Source organism: Spinacia oleracea, chromosome 3, assembly GCF_020520425.1.
Source record: "Spinacia oleracea cultivar Varoflay chromosome 3, BTI_SOV_V1, whole genome shotgun sequence".
In the NCBI taxonomy this organism is placed as follows: domain Eukaryota; kingdom Viridiplantae; phylum Streptophyta; class Magnoliopsida; order Caryophyllales; family Amaranthaceae; genus Spinacia; species Spinacia oleracea.
In genome coordinates, this window is record NC_079489.1 from 7,698,890 (window position 1) to 7,716,181 (window position 17,292).

The 17,292-nt window shown below is 36.1% G+C and overlaps 2 protein-coding genes and 1 non-coding gene across 3 annotated transcripts; all 3 read left to right on the plus strand.

Moving 5' to 3' along the window:
• The first annotated feature begins 1,882 nt into the window (after window positions 1-1,882).
• Window positions 1,883-1,969, plus strand: TRNAM-CAU (transfer RNA methionine (anticodon CAU)). Its single transcript is given in 2 exon segments — window positions 1,883-1,920; window positions 1,934-1,969. It is a non-coding gene; the product is annotated as a tRNA-Met (tRNA).
• Window positions 1,970-2,339: 370 nt separating this feature from the next.
• On the plus strand, window positions 2,340-6,396 carry LOC130469347 (protein FAR1-RELATED SEQUENCE 5-like). Its single transcript, XM_056838527.1, has 4 exons — window positions 2,340-2,965; window positions 3,379-4,232; window positions 4,335-5,790; window positions 5,896-6,396. The coding sequence occupies exons 2-4, from the start codon at window positions 3,400-3,402 to the stop codon at window positions 6,109-6,111; spliced, it is 2,505 nt and encodes an 834-aa protein (XP_056694505.1). The 5' UTR covers window positions 2,340-2,965; window positions 3,379-3,399; the 3' UTR covers window positions 6,112-6,396.
• A 333-nt stretch (window positions 6,397-6,729) lies between these two features.
• LOC130469449 (DNA repair protein XRCC3 homolog) lies at window positions 6,730-7,533 on the plus strand. The gene is made up of 2 exons (XM_056838774.1): window positions 6,730-6,841; window positions 6,986-7,533. Exons 1-2 carry the CDS (start codon window positions 6,730-6,732, stop codon window positions 7,531-7,533), a joined length of 660 nt encoding a protein of 219 aa, XP_056694752.1.
• Window positions 7,534-17,292: the final 9,759 nt, after the last annotated feature.

Sequence of the window (17,292 nt, forward strand, 5' to 3'; positions counted from 1 at the left end):
TAATATTAAGGAAATTGTCAAAAAAGACCTTTTATAGCTCAAAATTTGCGAGAAATGACTTTATTAAAAAAAAGGGTGAAGTCATACCTTAAAGTAAAATTATTTGCGAGAGACAACTTTCCGACATTGACTTTGATTTTCTGGCCTTTGACCATCACATGCAGGTCACGTATTGTCGAAGTTGGCTATGTTCACCTTTTTCACCCACTTTTCGGCATTGACTTTCGATTTTTGTTTTTTTGTTTTTAGCTTTTGCAGTTGGGAATTTTGGAGGAAATACGGCGAGAATAACCAAAAGTTAAGCCATTTGCCTGGACATGATAGTCAACAACCGAAAAACGGAAGTCAATGCCGAAAAGTGGTCTCAGGTTGTCGCTCGCAAATAATTTTAAGTGTAAGGTCTGACTTCACCCAAAAATTCTATAAGGTCATTTCTCACAAATTTTGAAGTAAAAAAGGTCAATTTTAACAAATTCGAATAATAATAATAATAATAATAATAATAATAATAATAATAATAATAATAATTAACATAAAGATGAATATTCCAATATAATAATAGTAATTTTTAACATTATAATAATAAACAAACTAATAAAATAAGATCATTAGGACGAAGATGAACTCAATGTACATTTCGTTCTTTTGCACTAAACTGAATATATGGAACTTAATGAAGTTGAACTGAACTACACTGAACTGAATGAAGTTGTACTGAACTAAACTAAACTGACTTGGATTGAACTGAATGGAAATTAATAGAACAGAAATTAAGTCCAAAAAAATAGTGCCTTATGCACCATTTTATAGTTGAATTGGACTACATATTTAACTTGCGTGTGACACTTTTTAATTTTGTATATTTTAGTGAGATATGGTTAAATTTATCACACTAATTAAAGAAAGCATAATAGGCACTTTAAAATCTCTAGGTTATGAACAGTTAACCTGGACTTAAAAGTGACAACTCGATTATCCGAATGAACCTGAACCAGAAAATAATTTATTACAATAATCCTACCCGCCCAGGTTTGTTTGATAGGTCTAGATGTATCCAACGCATCTCCGTAAGTCCATATACAAAATATAAAAAAATATTGTTAGCCGTTGTTAAGTTAACTTAAAAATAAGCTAAAGTCGTCAGATACAAAAATAAAACTCAGTCTGTCAGCAATGTAATTATCACTTATATAATTGCAGCTACTACATATGCCCATAAAGGCGAACCCTTTAGAGTGCCGAAAGAAAGAAGATCGGAACGCCCTTGTTGACGATCCTTTACTCCGATAGCATTTAGGGTTCCTCGAACAATGTGATATCTCACACCGGGTAAATCCACTACTCAGGTAGCCGGAGCAGGGGTTCAAGCAACTTCTGCTGTTCCAACATCTCAAGCCATAATTTACAAGAACATTCTGTAGTCTTAGTAAGAGGGGGAAGGGTTAAAGATTTACCCGGTTGGACCTACATACCCAATGTTATGATTGAGCAGGTCTCGCGCTTTTGGGGGATCGATATTTTTTTTACATTATGGCCTCGCACCCCCGATCTCGGGAGAAAACTCTGTTATTTAACTTAGTGAAAAATGAATGAAATGAACCCCTAAGTTATAACGTTGTTCTCTTTACTATGGAGTGACATGTAAAAATTTACCCCTTAAAAGTCACTCTAGCTAACATACAAGGATTATAAAACAGATTAAAAGTCACCCAGTACTGTTTAAAATTATTATCCACGATTTGTTTTACATAATCTTGATAATGTTAAGGTAATTTTACCAAGGTTGGTTGTATTGATAAATATGCCAGACAAGGATTACTTTAGTGTCAGAAAATAACATGAGGGGATTCATATAACAAAATAAGCATCATCTTAACAACAAGGGGTGGTGGCGCAGTTGGCTAGCGCGTAGGTCTCATAGCTAAGTTGAGTGATCCTGAGGTCGAGAGTTCGAGCCTCTCTCACCCCAACCTTTTATTTCTTTTACTTTTGAATTTTTTTACGACTATTTGGTCGAGAGTTTGAGCCTCTCTCGCCCCAACTTTTTATTTCTTTTACTTTTAAATTTGTTACGACTATTTGGTCGAGAGTTCAAGCCTCTCTCACCCCAACTTTTTATTTCTTTTACTTTCGAATTTTTTACGACTATTTGCTTTACTTTTAGCACCCACAATTAACTAATTTTTTCCATCTCTCAAGTTCTCCAAACTTTTAGGGCCAAAAATTACCATTTTCATAGTAAAAGGTTAAATGATCTCTGAATAACTATAAACTGATGATCAAAACAAGTAAAATTGGACGTTAAAGTCAAGTGTATGACCTATTATTTTGAAATTGATATATGATTTGACATATGAATAAGTTTGAAAGAAAGCTTGGACAACGAATTTCGATAATGATGTGACTCGTGTGATTCCTTAGGAAGGAGAGTAAATCTAGCTCCTTCTGAGCACTTAGCTTAAATTCAAAATAAGAACAGATTATAGGCACAAACAAAGTTGCAACAAAGCAAGTGTCAAGACCACTTTACTAAGGGAGCTGATACAGTTACACTGGGTGTAACTGGGGCCCAGGTACACTGCAAGCTTGTTGGTCCAAGTAGGCAAAGAGGAATTCAGTTTTAGGGGGAAAAGCAATTGGTTTTAGGGGGAAAATTTTTCACTGATTGCGCCATTTAGGGATGCTAAGCGGGAAATAATGCGCCCTTTGCTTCCCCTAATTTTATCCCGCCCATATATCAAAGTAATTAAAAAAAAAAAAAACCATAATATACCAATTTCAAAAACCCAACGGTAAGATTTTAATACCCTAAATCACTCTTAAAAAAAATTAGGCAAAGCTGGACTCATGTTATCTAGCTTGCCACAAATAAAAACACAAAGGAGAGTTTTTAGCAGAACTGTAGAACTGCTACATGGTGATTCAGCTTCGAAATTCAGCTTCGAGATCCCGCATCGAAGATAATGTAAGTTTTTAGTTCAAGTGATTTTGTCAAATCTAGCTCATAAATTCCTGAAAAAAACAATGGTATATGAATGTGTTTTTAATGGTAATTAAATTTGTTTGAATTGATGATAAGTTGTAGTTGCTTGATATTGATGAATCATACTTTGTTGTTGGTGAGAACGTAGATCTGAACGACGGAGATAACTAGGCGTTTTTCTTTGATAATTTCAACAAATTCTATATTTACGTAGTATTAAGAACGTTATAAGTTGTATGCTACCCCATATGGTTAAACAATAAATTGTTAGTTTATTATAAATTTCCTTGTATATATTATGTTTGTATGTTTTATATATAAATACCGTGCCAGATAATTCGGTGTATGGCAGCATTGTATAAAACCCTAAACGTTTTTCGTATTTTGTACAACAGTGATATACGTGGGAGTTCTGTATGGCTTGGGTAGACCTAAACGAAAGTGTCCCTGATCTGAATGAAAATGTTCCTGAAAGCTCACAATATAGATTAATAACTGATGGACAAGAAGTTATCGTTAACCCCCCTAGTGTAGGGATGTGTTTTACAACGGGCCATGAGTTTTTCGAATTTTGTCAGTTGTATGCCTTCAAAGAAGGATTTGAGATGTTTATCAAAAGTAATAAGCTGAAAAAAGAGTACAAAGAAAAGGGAGTATCTAAGTCTGGTGTGGGAAAGTATGAGGCAAAGCCTCATATGATGGAACTTATTAGATTAAAATGCAAGAAGGGAGGGGTGAAAAAAGGTGTTGGGTCTAATGTGACCGGTTGTAAGATGAATATTTACGGTGTAAGTAGAGATGGGCTATTTACTATATTGACTTGTGACTTGCAACACAATCATCCTTTAAATCCTGACTGTAGTAGACTGATGGTTAATTATAGATGTATAGACGGTACTACATTTAAGAGGGCGATGATCAATGACATGGGTGGTGTTAGCATAAGTAAGAACTTTGGTACGCATCTAATTGAAAAGGGAGGTTATGAAAATATTACATTTAATAATAGAGACTTGAGGAACGCAATCAACGTCGAACGTCGTTCATCAAGATTTAGTGTTGCGGATGCCGCAGGACTCGATGCTTACTTTAAGGCACAACGTGATTTGCATCCCGAGTTTTATAGCTCAATACAAGTAGATGATGATGGTGTTTTTACGAATGCATTTTGGTCGGATGCACGTAGTAGGGGTACATGCAAATATTTTGGGGATGTTATTACTTTTGATACTACTTTCGCATGCAACCGGTACGTGTTTTAATTAAGTTTTTATTGATTAAAATTCTTTGTAATTGTACTTTGGTCCATTTGTTTGAAAAAGTAATATCCAATACATTTATATTTTTTTAGGTATCGGATTCCATTTGCTCCATTCATTGGTGTAAACCATCATGGCAAATCAATTATATTTGCTGCGGCCTTAATTTCCCATGAAAATACTCCCTCATTTGTTTGGGTATTTGAAGAATTCCTGAAGTGTATGGGGAAGGCACCACTAGGCATCTTAACCGACCAAGACAAAGCAATTTGTAGAGCAATTGAGCTAGTCTTCCCGGGCGTCCGTCACAGACTATGTTTGTGGCACATGCTCCAGAATGCTAGTAAGAACCTAGGTAGTCTCAGTGATTGGAAGAAAATAGACACCCTGATCAGAACTGCAATACATGATCTGATTGATCCAGATGAGTTCGATGAAGCTTGGTGTCATGTGATGGATGAGTACGGTTTAAGGGGTCCTGGGTGGATGAAGGACGCGTATGATAACAGGCGTCAGTGGGCTCCGGCATATAATAGAGGAAAGTTTTGGGCAGGTATGTCTTCTACACAAAGGAGTGAGGGTATGAATAGATTTTTTAAAACTCACGTGAACTTAGATTGTGGTTTAGTTTTGTTCATTCATAATTATGAATATTGTATGAGGATAAAAGCTGAGGAAGAGAAACAGGATAATTTTGATAACATTGATAAGCCTGCTAAGATTGATGTTGATAAGAGTGTTTTAGTTGAGTATGTATTGGTTAAGACGTACACTAGTGAGAAGTTTGCTGAGGTTGTTAAAGAGCGTAGAGGATTGACACACACAAATGTCACGAAAACCTCATGTCATGGATCAGTGGTGTTGTATAGAGCTGATGAAAAACTAACCTCACCGTTTTGGCGGAAAAGGTTTAAAAGTTATGATGTTAGGGTGGATAAGGAAAATGGTGATTTACATTGCTCTTGTAACTTGTTTGAATTTACGGGAATACTTTGTAGACATATAATGCGTGCAATGGATGTAGAGGATTTTCAATTTGTTCCAGAAAAGTACATACTACAACGGTGGATGAAGTGTGTTAGGTCGTACGAGAGCATTCGAGTATCTTACTTCGACCCTCTTGAATCTATCAGATTGGGCAAAGCCAAAGAGCTTTCACAACGGCATAATTACTTGTCTGAATTAGCTATGCGTAATGATGATGCACTTCGGTTGTACAAGGAGGCTATGGATGTTGTGCGGCTAAAAATGGAGGATGTAGTCGGAATACGAAAGACTGGGGAAAAAGGGGACGACCTTATATGTTGGTGGGACCCAGATGCGAGAAATGTATTTGGTCGTCGAAGGCTACGTCCACGAGAATTTGGTGAGAGAGCCAGATTAAGGGATGTAGAACCGGTCGTGGACGAGAACAGGATCAAAACACCGGTTGACAAACGGCATACTGGTAGGGCAAAGACAAAAAGGAATGCTCCTTTTGGTGGAAAGGCCGGTGGGAATTCTAAGAACAAAAAAGTGGTTACTGAAGAGGAAGTTATTGCTAATGAGGTAAAATTTATATTTTATTTGTTTGGTGATTCGTATCGTATATGCAAGTCCTCATTAGGAAATATAACTTTACTTTTCTACTTAAATGTTGTTTGTGCAATGTAGGAACTTATTTGCAACGCATTTGGAAATCTTCCAAGTTACCGTGCTAGGCAACAACACGCGAATCACGTTGGGGGTACATATGCGGAGAACGTCCCACAAAGTTCTAATGTACATCCTTCTCAAAGTTCTCAAGCACACCCTTCCCAATTACATTTGTCTCAGGATTATTCACAGTCATTTGAATTTGATATTAACGATTGGCGCACCAGATTGTGAATGTTTTGTGTAAATGTAATTTAATTTGATTTCTTCAAAGATATATTTTCGTTTAAACGGTATTTTAAGAATTGAATTTTTTAATCCAATCCTCCCTTTTTGCTATGTACTTTACGTTATGTCTATATATGTAATTGATGTAACCTCAATTACTTTGTCAGTGTAAAAAAAAAAAAATACAAAATGAGTTGTATTAGGCGTCGAACCCACAACCAACGGGTAGACAATATGGGAAATGAGGAGGAAAGAGTAACCATTGTGACAGTGAGGCTAAGCCAGTGCTATTTGTGGGCAACAATACTATTTATTGTATACTTTATATTACTTAATAATGTACATACAACGAATCTATTACACTGGGAAACAATTATTAAAACAACGACTTCATTATACTAGTCTTACCAAATGTAAACATGATGTGTTTGGTCATTGTAGTCAAAATATGCATTCCCATGTCATGCTAAACTCAGCCCCTTATTTTTTGTAATATATGAATATTATTTATTGGAAACAACATGATCCATCAATGACATGTTAGAACTAGGTGAATATAAGGGTGTGTTCAATCCCTCCATTTCAAAGTAAAAGTAATTATAAGAGATTACTACATCACAAAGAATGGCTACTAGTGTAAACAAAATCACAACGAGATGCAGTGAAATCGATTCGATGTTGAGTGGGGGAATAACAATCGGTGAAGTGACTGAGGTGTGTGGCGAAAATGCATCAGGTAAGACTCAATTTTGCCTTCAAATTAGTCTCTCTTGTCAATTGCCGCCTTCAAGGGGTGGTATTTGTTCCTCGGCTATATATATCCATTCACTTGGTCCCTTTCCCATACGTCGTTTAAGTAGATTAGTTCCATATGTTTTAGGGGACCTTGAAACATTAAATGGAAATCCTTTGGATTACATAACTACAAAGCAAGTTGACACTCCTCATGAAATACCGGATGTGCTAGAATGGACTGTAAAACTTATTAAAATGTCTCAAAATTCATCAATGCCAATCCGCGTTGTTGTTATTGATTCAATAGGTAGTATGTTCACTGGTCATTTTGAAAACAATGTTGTTGGCTCAACCGAAAGAAAGGATCTTATACAAGCTATTGGTTATGGGTTACGTACAATTGCCGCATCCAATCATGTTGCCGTTGTTGTGGCTAACAATGTGATTGACGTATTTCCATCTGATCACGATACAACGCAAAATTTCATTATATCGTCCGGGAGAAAGGTCCGTCCGGCTTTGGGCGCCTCATGGACACGCAATGTACGCACTCGTCTAATGTTGTCCAAAAGATTTAATTCGTTTACCCAACAAATTGACAGATTTATAAACATTGCATTTTCACCATCATTAGAGGTAGATGCATGTATGTTCAACATCACTGAAGAGGGGATTGTCGGTGTTTGTAGTTAAAAGATACTAAGAAATTGTGCCAATAAGACCAATGAACATTAGAAAATGTTTAACATGTTTAAAAGACGCAGTTATGCTGCGCGTAATACGCTACTAAATTTTTTGTTAATGAAATCCGCTACTCTGCCACGTTCTCAACGGATGACAAGAGGTAGATCATACACAGTACACCCCCGTCCTGGCGACATTTCTCTTTTGGTCCATTTGACCATAGATCAAAAGAGGCAGTATTTAAGGTCAATTCATCATTTTTTAATCCCAAGTGCGATTGAAAACCCAAAAACATACGTTCCTGTTACAATTGGGTTATATCGAATTAATACGAGATTAAGGCGGAAGTATGTTTCCCGAAAATAGCAGTACGTACCAGTTTGTATACGAATTTATCCGTAGCATTTAAACCCATAACCTTTTGCCTTGGTGCAAAAATAGTCATTTTCAACATATTTGAGTTAAGATCCTCCTTATGCGCAACACGGTCCACTTTAACAACCACCCACCGTCCTCGGCGTTTAATCGGGACATAAAGCTGATTGCACAACATAGAGTTAATAGCCGTAAACCACCATTTCTGTGCGAAAATAAGACTACTTACCTTTTGTATTGCACCCAAATCAATCTGGTAGTAGTTGATGTCCTCAAGTAGTTGCTTTGATTTCATTAACAAAGCTTCTGTGTAGTTCTCACTTGATTCTTCAAGGTCTAACAATTCACCCTACGTTTTAAACATCCATAGCATTACTTCGTATATAAGGTTAATGGGTGTCTACTACTATGTATTTGCATAATAAGCTTACCATGAGATCTGGCATAAGCACGTAAGACCTTATGCCAACTCCGGAGGTCGTATCAGCATTCAAACACGCGCACCATGCAGACATCACCTAACCAATAAGACAACGTTAGTATGAGAAAACTAATCCAGAGACCTATTAACTAATTACAAAATGCAACCCCCATACATTATCATGTACTTCGCCTTTGGACTTAAAGGACGTTTGAAGCATGATCCGATCAATCGTGATATCACCAGCTTTAAACACCATTTGGTTTGGAAACTTGTTCACGGTCAAAATCATAGTTGAAATCTTTAACGTTCTTGGTTCAATGACAGTTTTATGCTGTAAAGCATCTGGCATGGAAAGTCCATCATCGCTGCCAGTTGTGTAATCATCAACAACTCCAACACTGTCAATGTCATCACCCGTGTTGTTTTGAGGTTCCTCAACACCATCATCCTCATTCAGGTTTCTGTTTTCAGGCCCCGTAGCGTATTCCTCGTCCTGATGAGGACCATCAAGGTCATCAATGTTTTTATTGGCAGCTCTATAACTTCGTCCACGCCTTGTATCATAAGCATTTTGTTGTACGGAGCCTTCAAGTGTGGCCTGTGTAGTTTAGTGATAATTATCACGGTGAAGTAGGTTGTAACAAAAACCAGTTACAACAAACAATAATATAATAAAGACTCGTACCTTCCTCTTCCTCTTGCCCCGGCATCTATAATCCACGTTCCTTGATCGACTATCCGCTTTGGTTGACGCTTTAGAGGGTAACATTGGTGTACCAGTCCTCTTACTAAGAAGTGTTCGTTCAGCAAGGGCATCCCATGGGGTCCGCTCTAACGGCTTGCCAATGGGGTATGGTTTCCCATACTCAACATTCAGTACAACCTAAATAGGCGTATAAATGATCACTACTGAATAACATATATTGTTCAATACAACAAAAAAGTTAGATATTGGTTTTTACCTCTGCATGGCCATATTCGCCATCCGGTCCCAAATCTTGTGCAATAGCGTTTGTGACATCATCTTGTAGCCATGCCCCTAATCTAGGTGTATCAGTTTTCCAAGCCAACGGAGTAACACCATACTTTAACCTGTCCAGGTAAGCAATCTGCCAAAAGATGGAGTAGTTATCATTCGCGGGGAGGAATAACTAATTACAAAAAAAAAAAAAAACACGGACGATGCGCACAACGTCTATCCTCACTAACCATTAAAATAATCGAAGATGGTCTTCCCTTCTCCTTCTCATGACCTGCAATCCAGTCGTAAAGAAACCCACACCAATTCCAGTCTCGGGGTGTTGTAAAGTATGTTGATTTCAGTAGTGCCAATAATTTGATGGATATGAAGTTGTATTTGGTCATGCAAAACAAGCAACCAAATGACAGTAGTATGAAATCGCGAAGAAAAACCATCTCATCCTGAACCTCCCATAAACACTTGTTATACAACCAGACATAGTCTATTCCTCCATCCTTTTCCCTGACGTACTCCTTAAACAATTTTCCAAGTTCCTTATCGGTCTTATTTAAAAAGGGGATTCTATAAACCCCTACAGGAATTCCAGTGATCCAAGAAACCATTCTCTCATCAATCACTATCTCATAATCATCGCGTATGCGAAGCACTCGTCTTTTCCAATCCCACCTACTCTCTAACCAGGTAATGAAATATCTATCTACCTTACTTATTTTTAGGTTCAAAATAGACCCAAAACCAGCAGCTATGACCCAATCCTTCCTTATAGGACACAACTCGGTTAGGATGTCACAAACAAGGCCAGGGTACGTCCGTAGGGCAGTGTGCTGAAATATTTCAAAAATTACAACACAATGTCAATCAAAATAGTTTAAATGAGTTAGGATAATGTCAATCAAAAATTTACACAAAGTACAGATAATGTTGTACGACCAATACCTTAGTTCGTGGCCCCTGTTCCTTTGGTGGTCTACCTGGTCCGCCCTTTACCCATTTACCACCCGTTTTTTTTTTTTGAACTGTTGCTGTTTTAACCGTTCGTGGACGACCATGCTTGTTTTGAACCTTACCCTCTTCAACCGGCAGATCATTGTTTACTCCAGAAGCAGCATTACCCGCATTGGGTAATATTGGATCGCTTTCAATTGTATTATTAGTTTGTTGACCCTCGATATCCTACAACAAAAAGTTTGGTTAAAGATAATCATCTTTGTACCCACAAACAATGGCAACGAATATATGAAAAGTTGCCTACCCCTCTGTTCGTGCCCGTGGGAGCCTCATAAGGTATGTCACATTGGTTGTCAGGATTGGAATAGTTAATGTCGTTCCATATGTTGTCCTACAAAACATAAAATGTGTTGTCAAGCGGTGTTGTGATTATTTCTTAATAAGTGATTTAAATATTTCGTATGGATAAATCAAACCAAATCAATATAGGGATGCAGTCATTACCTGTGAGAAATCTTCGAAAGTTAAATTATCATCAAAATTGAAATTTAATGGTTGACTATTGTTCACCGCAAATGCGGGGTTTTCAAATTCACCGCGAACATCAGTGACACTATTAATTGTGTTTGACTCCTATAACAGAAAAAAACAAGAGTTTTTTTTTTTGGTAAAGAAGGTATAACTATACAACGAAAAACAAAAGTTAACCAATAAATAATTTTTAGTCACCAGTTCAACACAATCTTACCCCCAACAAGGGCTGCATACAAATTGGTTCATTGCTAGTGAAATCATCACCGGACTTGTTAATTCCACTACTTTTCTGGGTGTTCTTATCAATGAAATTAGAATCCTACAAATTAAAATCAATCCACATAGTGAATAAAAAAATTCAAAAAAGATAAACATGTAATTCATACTCAAGGCTCACTGGTTTTACAAACAATACCTCAGTTTCATTGCCCACGAACTGTCCAATTGGATCGACAGTTTCTTGTTCGAGCTAACAAAGGTTTTTATAGGAACACTAATTAGAGAAGCGCTACTAACAATAATTAGTTACGATAAATCTAAAATTACAAGTTAAGTGATACTGTACCTCTGAGAGTTGAGAAGGTTGGGTGGATTGGGACTTGTGCGGCTGGCCGGAGTTAGAGTCATCGTCGTCGGAGTCATCCCTGTAGCACGCCGCTAGTTTAAGAATGCAATCGTAGTGCGTATGCGCCGGATCTGCCTCCCTGGGGGTTTTATTACACACAATTCAAACATTAACAACGGAGCAACACAAACAAATCAATAAATTCCGGGTTTTTAATGTGGAATAGCTACATGCAACACTCAAACATCGCTTCAACACTTCACTTTTTGGCGAATTTAATACTTCGGTTACACAATTATGTAATGGTTGAAACAAATTAAGAACTTACATTTCAATTGGCTCAAAGAAACTCTTGACGAATTTTCCTATGTTTCCGGCGAACGAATATCGGATGTTCACCTTGTTGGGGTGGGTTTTGGAGTGTGAACAGAGATGAGAAGATTGAGTGCTTCTTTTTTTTTTTGGCAGATTTTCAAAACGGAGACACTTTTTGCAATGAATGGCACGCGTTTGATTCTTCCTATACACAAAAGAAAAGCAAAATGTAGTTTTGTTGACATTAATTACACTATTATCTTTCCCTTTTTTTATTTAACTTTAATTCAAATTTATTTAATTTTTTTCGGTCTTAATGTTTTTTATTGTATTATAAATACACATAGCTAAGGACACCGTTAACTTTAAATTGTATGTATACGTTTAATTTCACTTGCCAAGACATATTTTAGGTGAGTATTAGGCCCGATTAGAAATTATGTGTAAATTTCTAACTAAAAGTCCATTATCGTTCACTAAGGGTTAAATAGGTAAAACAATAAACACTTCACTCACTTAAATCGAATCACTAGACGGTTTGTTTCAATACGGGGTGATTAGGTTTAGTTGGCCATTTGGTCCGATCAAAGTAGAACCAATTGTATCGACGGATTAGGAACAAACAAGAGTTACAAGTGTTAATCTGGTCTTGAATACTCGAATCAAATCTCATTAAATGGTGTCGTTCCACACAGGGTGATTAGGTTTAGGTGAACATTCGTTCCGATCAAAGGTCAACCAATTGAACAAAACAATAAACACTTCACTCACTTAAATCGAATCACTAGACGGTTTGTTTCAATACGGGGTGATTAGGTTTAGTTGGCCATTTGGTCCGATCAAAGTAGAACCAATTGTATCGACGGATTAGGAACAAACAAGAGTTACAAGTGTTAATCTGGTCTTGAATACTCGAATCAAATCTCATTAAATGGTGTCGTTCCACACAGGGTGATTAGGTTTAGGTGAACATTCGTTCCGATCAAAGGTCAACCAATTGAACAAAACAATAAACACTTCACTCACTTAAATCGAATCACTAGACGGTTTGTTTCAATACGGGGTGATTAGGTTTAGTTGGCCATTTGGTCCGATCAAAGTAGAACCAATTGTATCGACGGATTAGGAACAAACAAGAGTTACAAGTGTTAATCTGGTCTTGAATACTCGAATCAAATCTCATTAAATGGTGTCGTTCCACACAGGGTGATTAGGTTTAGGTGAACATTCGTTCCGATCAAAGGTCAACCAATTGAACAAAACAATAAACACTTCACTCACTTAAATCGAATCACTAGACGGTTTGTTTCAATACGGGGTGATTAGGTTTAGTTGGCCATTTGGTCCGATCAAAGTAGAACCAATTGTATCGACGGATTAGGAACAAACGAGAGTTACAAGTGTTAATCTGGTCTTGAATACTCGAATCAAATCTCATTCTGATCTTGGTTACCAAGGTTGTCTAGGTTAATTTGACTCTTGAACCCAATCAAATCATGTTAAAGTGACGAAGACTTTAGACATTCATTTCACTTTAGTTAAATACAAAATAAAGATCTGATGTTATACAAATTAAATCTTTAACCCATTATAGTCATACATAATATTATACAACTTAAACCTTTAACCCATTAAACTTCACTTATGCAAAGTATCGAAGCTAGTGCTATATAGCACATTTTACAATGCAACCACTTTTCAGCTTTTGGGACTACCAATGCAAATGTCTGGCGGGAAAACTACGCTATTCAATATATAACGAAACTACTTTACATACAACCATGTTTGTCTACGATTATCTACGTAATTAACAACAAAACTATTAATTTGGTCTGAAAAATTCATAACGACGTGATAAACAACACACTAAATTACGCCTAATTAGTTCTACTTTTCCCGCCAGAAAACACATGTGCTCCAAATCCATATATGGTGCATTGGTGCATATATATACATAAGACATACAAAATGAAATAGCAATTCAACAACTACAAACAAACCACGAATACAATTTGTTGAACATTTAAGTACATCAAGAACTATTGTGGGAATGGCACCGGTGAATCGAAGAGGTAAGCTAACTCATGGCGTCACAAGTTCGTCAAGAATGAAGGAAATATCAAAAATTCGAGTATGTGGAAAAGGTAAGCTAACTCCTACTAAAACGGCGTTTTAATATTATTAGCGAGTTACACTTAAAATAGCCTAATATAACATGGATTTCGGACATGTTTGTTGTAGATGTACCATCTACACCCCGTTGGTGTAAGTACTTGGCGGTGGAACTTCAACAGGAGCAATTCAAAATTGATTGGAGGAGATTTATGCGGTTCATTATCAAGCGTTTAGGACCTTCTGAAACTTCCAAGATAGTAAGCGATCTACGATGCGCTCCTAATGTAAGTGAAGTATTTATGGAAGAACGTGACTATTACTTAGTTGAGAATTGGTCTTTTGAAAAAATTAAACCAAACCAGAAGGGAGATCGACTAATTGCGGTAGCAAAAGCGGATGATCGACTACTAAAGCGAGAACCTTTAGAAGAGGACGAATTTTTGCTCAAGGAAGGGAAACAGAAAAAGATAGTGTTCGTTGATTTAACACAAGAAGACTAGGGAATTTTGTTGTAGAAGTGGTTACATGCAACGTTTATCGTATGCACTTTCTTAAATATTACGTTGTACGGCTTGAAAAAGTTTTTATATTAAAATCAATGACGTCTTTGTTTATTTCGTATTGAAATATAATTTTTTTTTATATTCGTCGTATTGCTTTTGCTTTTGCTTTTGCATATACTATTTCGACATTTACGGGAATTGTGGGGAATACTTTGTAAATATCACCAGCAACCACACTTAGTTTACCGGAAACCAAAATCTCCTTTCTTCAAATTAATCTACACAACCAGATCTGAGTTCAATTTTTTTGGCAGATAATGAATAATCAAAGAGGACTGTCGCTATTAAGGTATGTTAATCGATTACCTTTATCTGGGTTTGTTTTTGTTTTTTAATTTGTTGAATATTTTGTAATTGAATCGTTTTATCGCAGAGAACCAATAACACAGACCGCCAAAATATGGCTTGTAGTTTGGCGTGAGGGGAAAATTGTTTTCCATCCACGCCGCCAATATAGAAAAGGGTCGTCAAAATTGTATATGATAGCAACGACCATATTAAACTTCAACTATCTGCATAATATAATTAGATCTATGGGATACTATGACTACAAGATCTGGTATGTCGCCGACATTAAAAAATTTCACAGCGAAGGGAGGTTACTTTCAAATTCAGAAGACTTTCAGGCAATGGTGGATTTGGGTCTGAAGAAAAGATTGGTTAACATCATTATCCAACACACTAACTATGCGGCAACTCATCCAACTGGGAAAAAAAAGAAAAATGTTACAAATCTAAGTCCAATTAAAAAGGTATGTTTATGCCGATTAAGGTATTTAGATTTTTAAAGTTTGTCTTATTATAGTAACTTAAATTCATTTTTGTTGTATAGCCGAATATCAATGCACAACAGCATACGGAGGCTAATGAAGGGGAACATAACGACTATGGTCAATGTTCGACAACGGTTAGTGACATTTTATGAGTTACATATGTAATATTATTTAAATATGATCGAAGTTTTTAGAAATAGGGATTGTATAATTAGAAATGTATGGATTTTTTTTTAATTAAAATGTTTATAGTTTTAAATAAATCACTAAATTCATGTACTGTATTGTTTTTTTTTTTGGTCAGATTCCTGGAATGGGTTGTGGTATAAGTCAATTTGCACAAATGCTTGCAAAATTAACAGAACCACAAAAAAAATGGGTGGTGGAAATGGGTTTCGAGGAACTATTGTATATAAGGGTCAATCATATTGACGCAACATTTGGTTATTGGATCATGTCTAGGTTTGACCCGGACAACTTAGAGCTGAAGATACGGGACAATTACTACGTTAAAATAGACGAGGAAACAATTAGTTGGGTTTTAGGTTTAAATTCGGGGAAGCACCTTTTGCTACCAAATAATTCTTCAAAACTTGTAGATATTCACACAAAGAGGCAGTATAAACAAAACACATCTTATGGTGCGGTTACAGAATCTGAGGTTTATTCAAAAATAATCGACTGTCATATAGACAAGATTAGTTTCAAAAAACATTTCTTACTATATGCTTTAGGAACTCTCCTTTGTCCTACACAAAAATGTGGTTGGATAAGCCCGATACATATCACCGTCTTAGACAAAGCTTCAGAGGCAACAAAGTATAATTGGGCAGCATATGTGTTGGATTGGCTTGTCAAATACGGGGAAAAATTCAAAAATTCAATTCAGGGCTATGGTGGATGCACACTTCTACTGCTTGTAAGTTATAACAACATTAATAACAAACACTCGTTTGTTTATGAAAACCATAGGTATACATGTACCTAACAACAATTATTTCCCTTAAAAATAACAGATCATATATATCGATAGGCTAGCATCGTCCAGAGCTGATCTGAACATGGCACCCGACGCCTGCCGCGTACGAGTATGGGACCAACAGGACATTGACAGGACATTAAAAGCAGATCAAGGACCAAATGGTGATTACGGATTTGGACCCGTCATTGAAGAATTTGTGTATGGGAATATTTAATAATTGTCGTCGACTTTGTTTGCAAACAATTTTCAAGTATGTGTCCAAATAACTTTCCTATAGTTTTATTAATTTGTTGTATTCATTTTAGTTATCCTATCTCCCACGATTAGATTTTTTAATTTTTTATTATTTAACTAGGTTAGGTTTTCGTTGTATTGTTATTAGATTATTTTTTTTTTATTCAAGTTACATTGCAACGGTAACAATCTGGACTTCTATATAATGACCGTTTCTGTGGGATATCTACTTACATTACGTGCCAAAAAAAAAAACAAAACAAAAATTAACATTTAGTAAGAATATATATGGCTATTGAGCAAGGAACACCCAATTCGGCAAATTCTTCGCGAGGCAGTTCTTGTAAGGCACAGCAAGTTCAATGTTACCATGGTTACAAGGCCAAGCTACAAACATGCAAACACACAAAAAACAAGGGCCAACAATTTTACTCTTGCCCGGTATGGAAGGTAATATAATCGATTCATTAGGTAGATTTAAATCACTTTTTCCCAACATTTTGGTTTTCAGAATGATGATCGGTTTTTTTACAGGATGATACTTGTGGTTTTTTCTTTTGGGAAAGTGAGGTAAACGGTAACATTCTAGATGAGCTACAAGATGAGAATTGTAATCTCAAGCAAGAAACTGTGCGCTTGAAATTCCAAGTTGAAAAGATATTTCTAGAAAATAAAATGCTGTTGGAAAAAGTTGCATATTTGGAGGCAAGGAATGAGGATATCATGCTACGCTTTTATGAATCAAAATCAAATGAAAAACTAAGTTTTAGAATGTGCGTTATTTTGACATTCTTTGTATTATTTTTTTCTCTAAATACTTGGAGAGTGTAACAGTAGATAATAAAGTAGGGGTTTCTTTGGACGCAATATATTTCTTTATTATTTTTTTGGTTACAGGTTTTTATTCTAGTTTTATTGTTAATTACCGAATAATGGAATGTATTGATTTAAATTATAA

What these genes read in the sequence shown, in the direction of transcription:
- LOC130469449 (XM_056838774.1), top strand. Translation starts at nt 6,730, where the DNA reads ATGGCTACTAGTGTAAACAAAATCACAACGAGATGCAGTGAAATCGAT. An exon ending in GTGTGGCGAAAATGCATCAG is followed by an intron (nt 6,842 to 6,985) that starts GTAAGACTCAAT and finishes CATATGTTTTAG; the next exon opens with GGGACCTTGAAACATTAAAT.
- LOC130469347 (XM_056838527.1), top strand. Translation starts at nt 3,400, where the DNA reads ATGGCTTGGGTAGACCTAAACGAAAGTGTCCCTGATCTGAATGAAAAT. An exon ending in ACTACTTTCGCATGCAACCG is followed by an intron (nt 4,233 to 4,334) that starts GTACGTGTTTTA and finishes ATATTTTTTTAG; the next exon opens with GTATCGGATTCCATTTGCTC. An exon ending in AGGAAGTTATTGCTAATGAG is followed by an intron (nt 5,791 to 5,895) that starts GTAAAATTTATA and finishes TGTGCAATGTAG; the next exon opens with GAACTTATTTGCAACGCATT.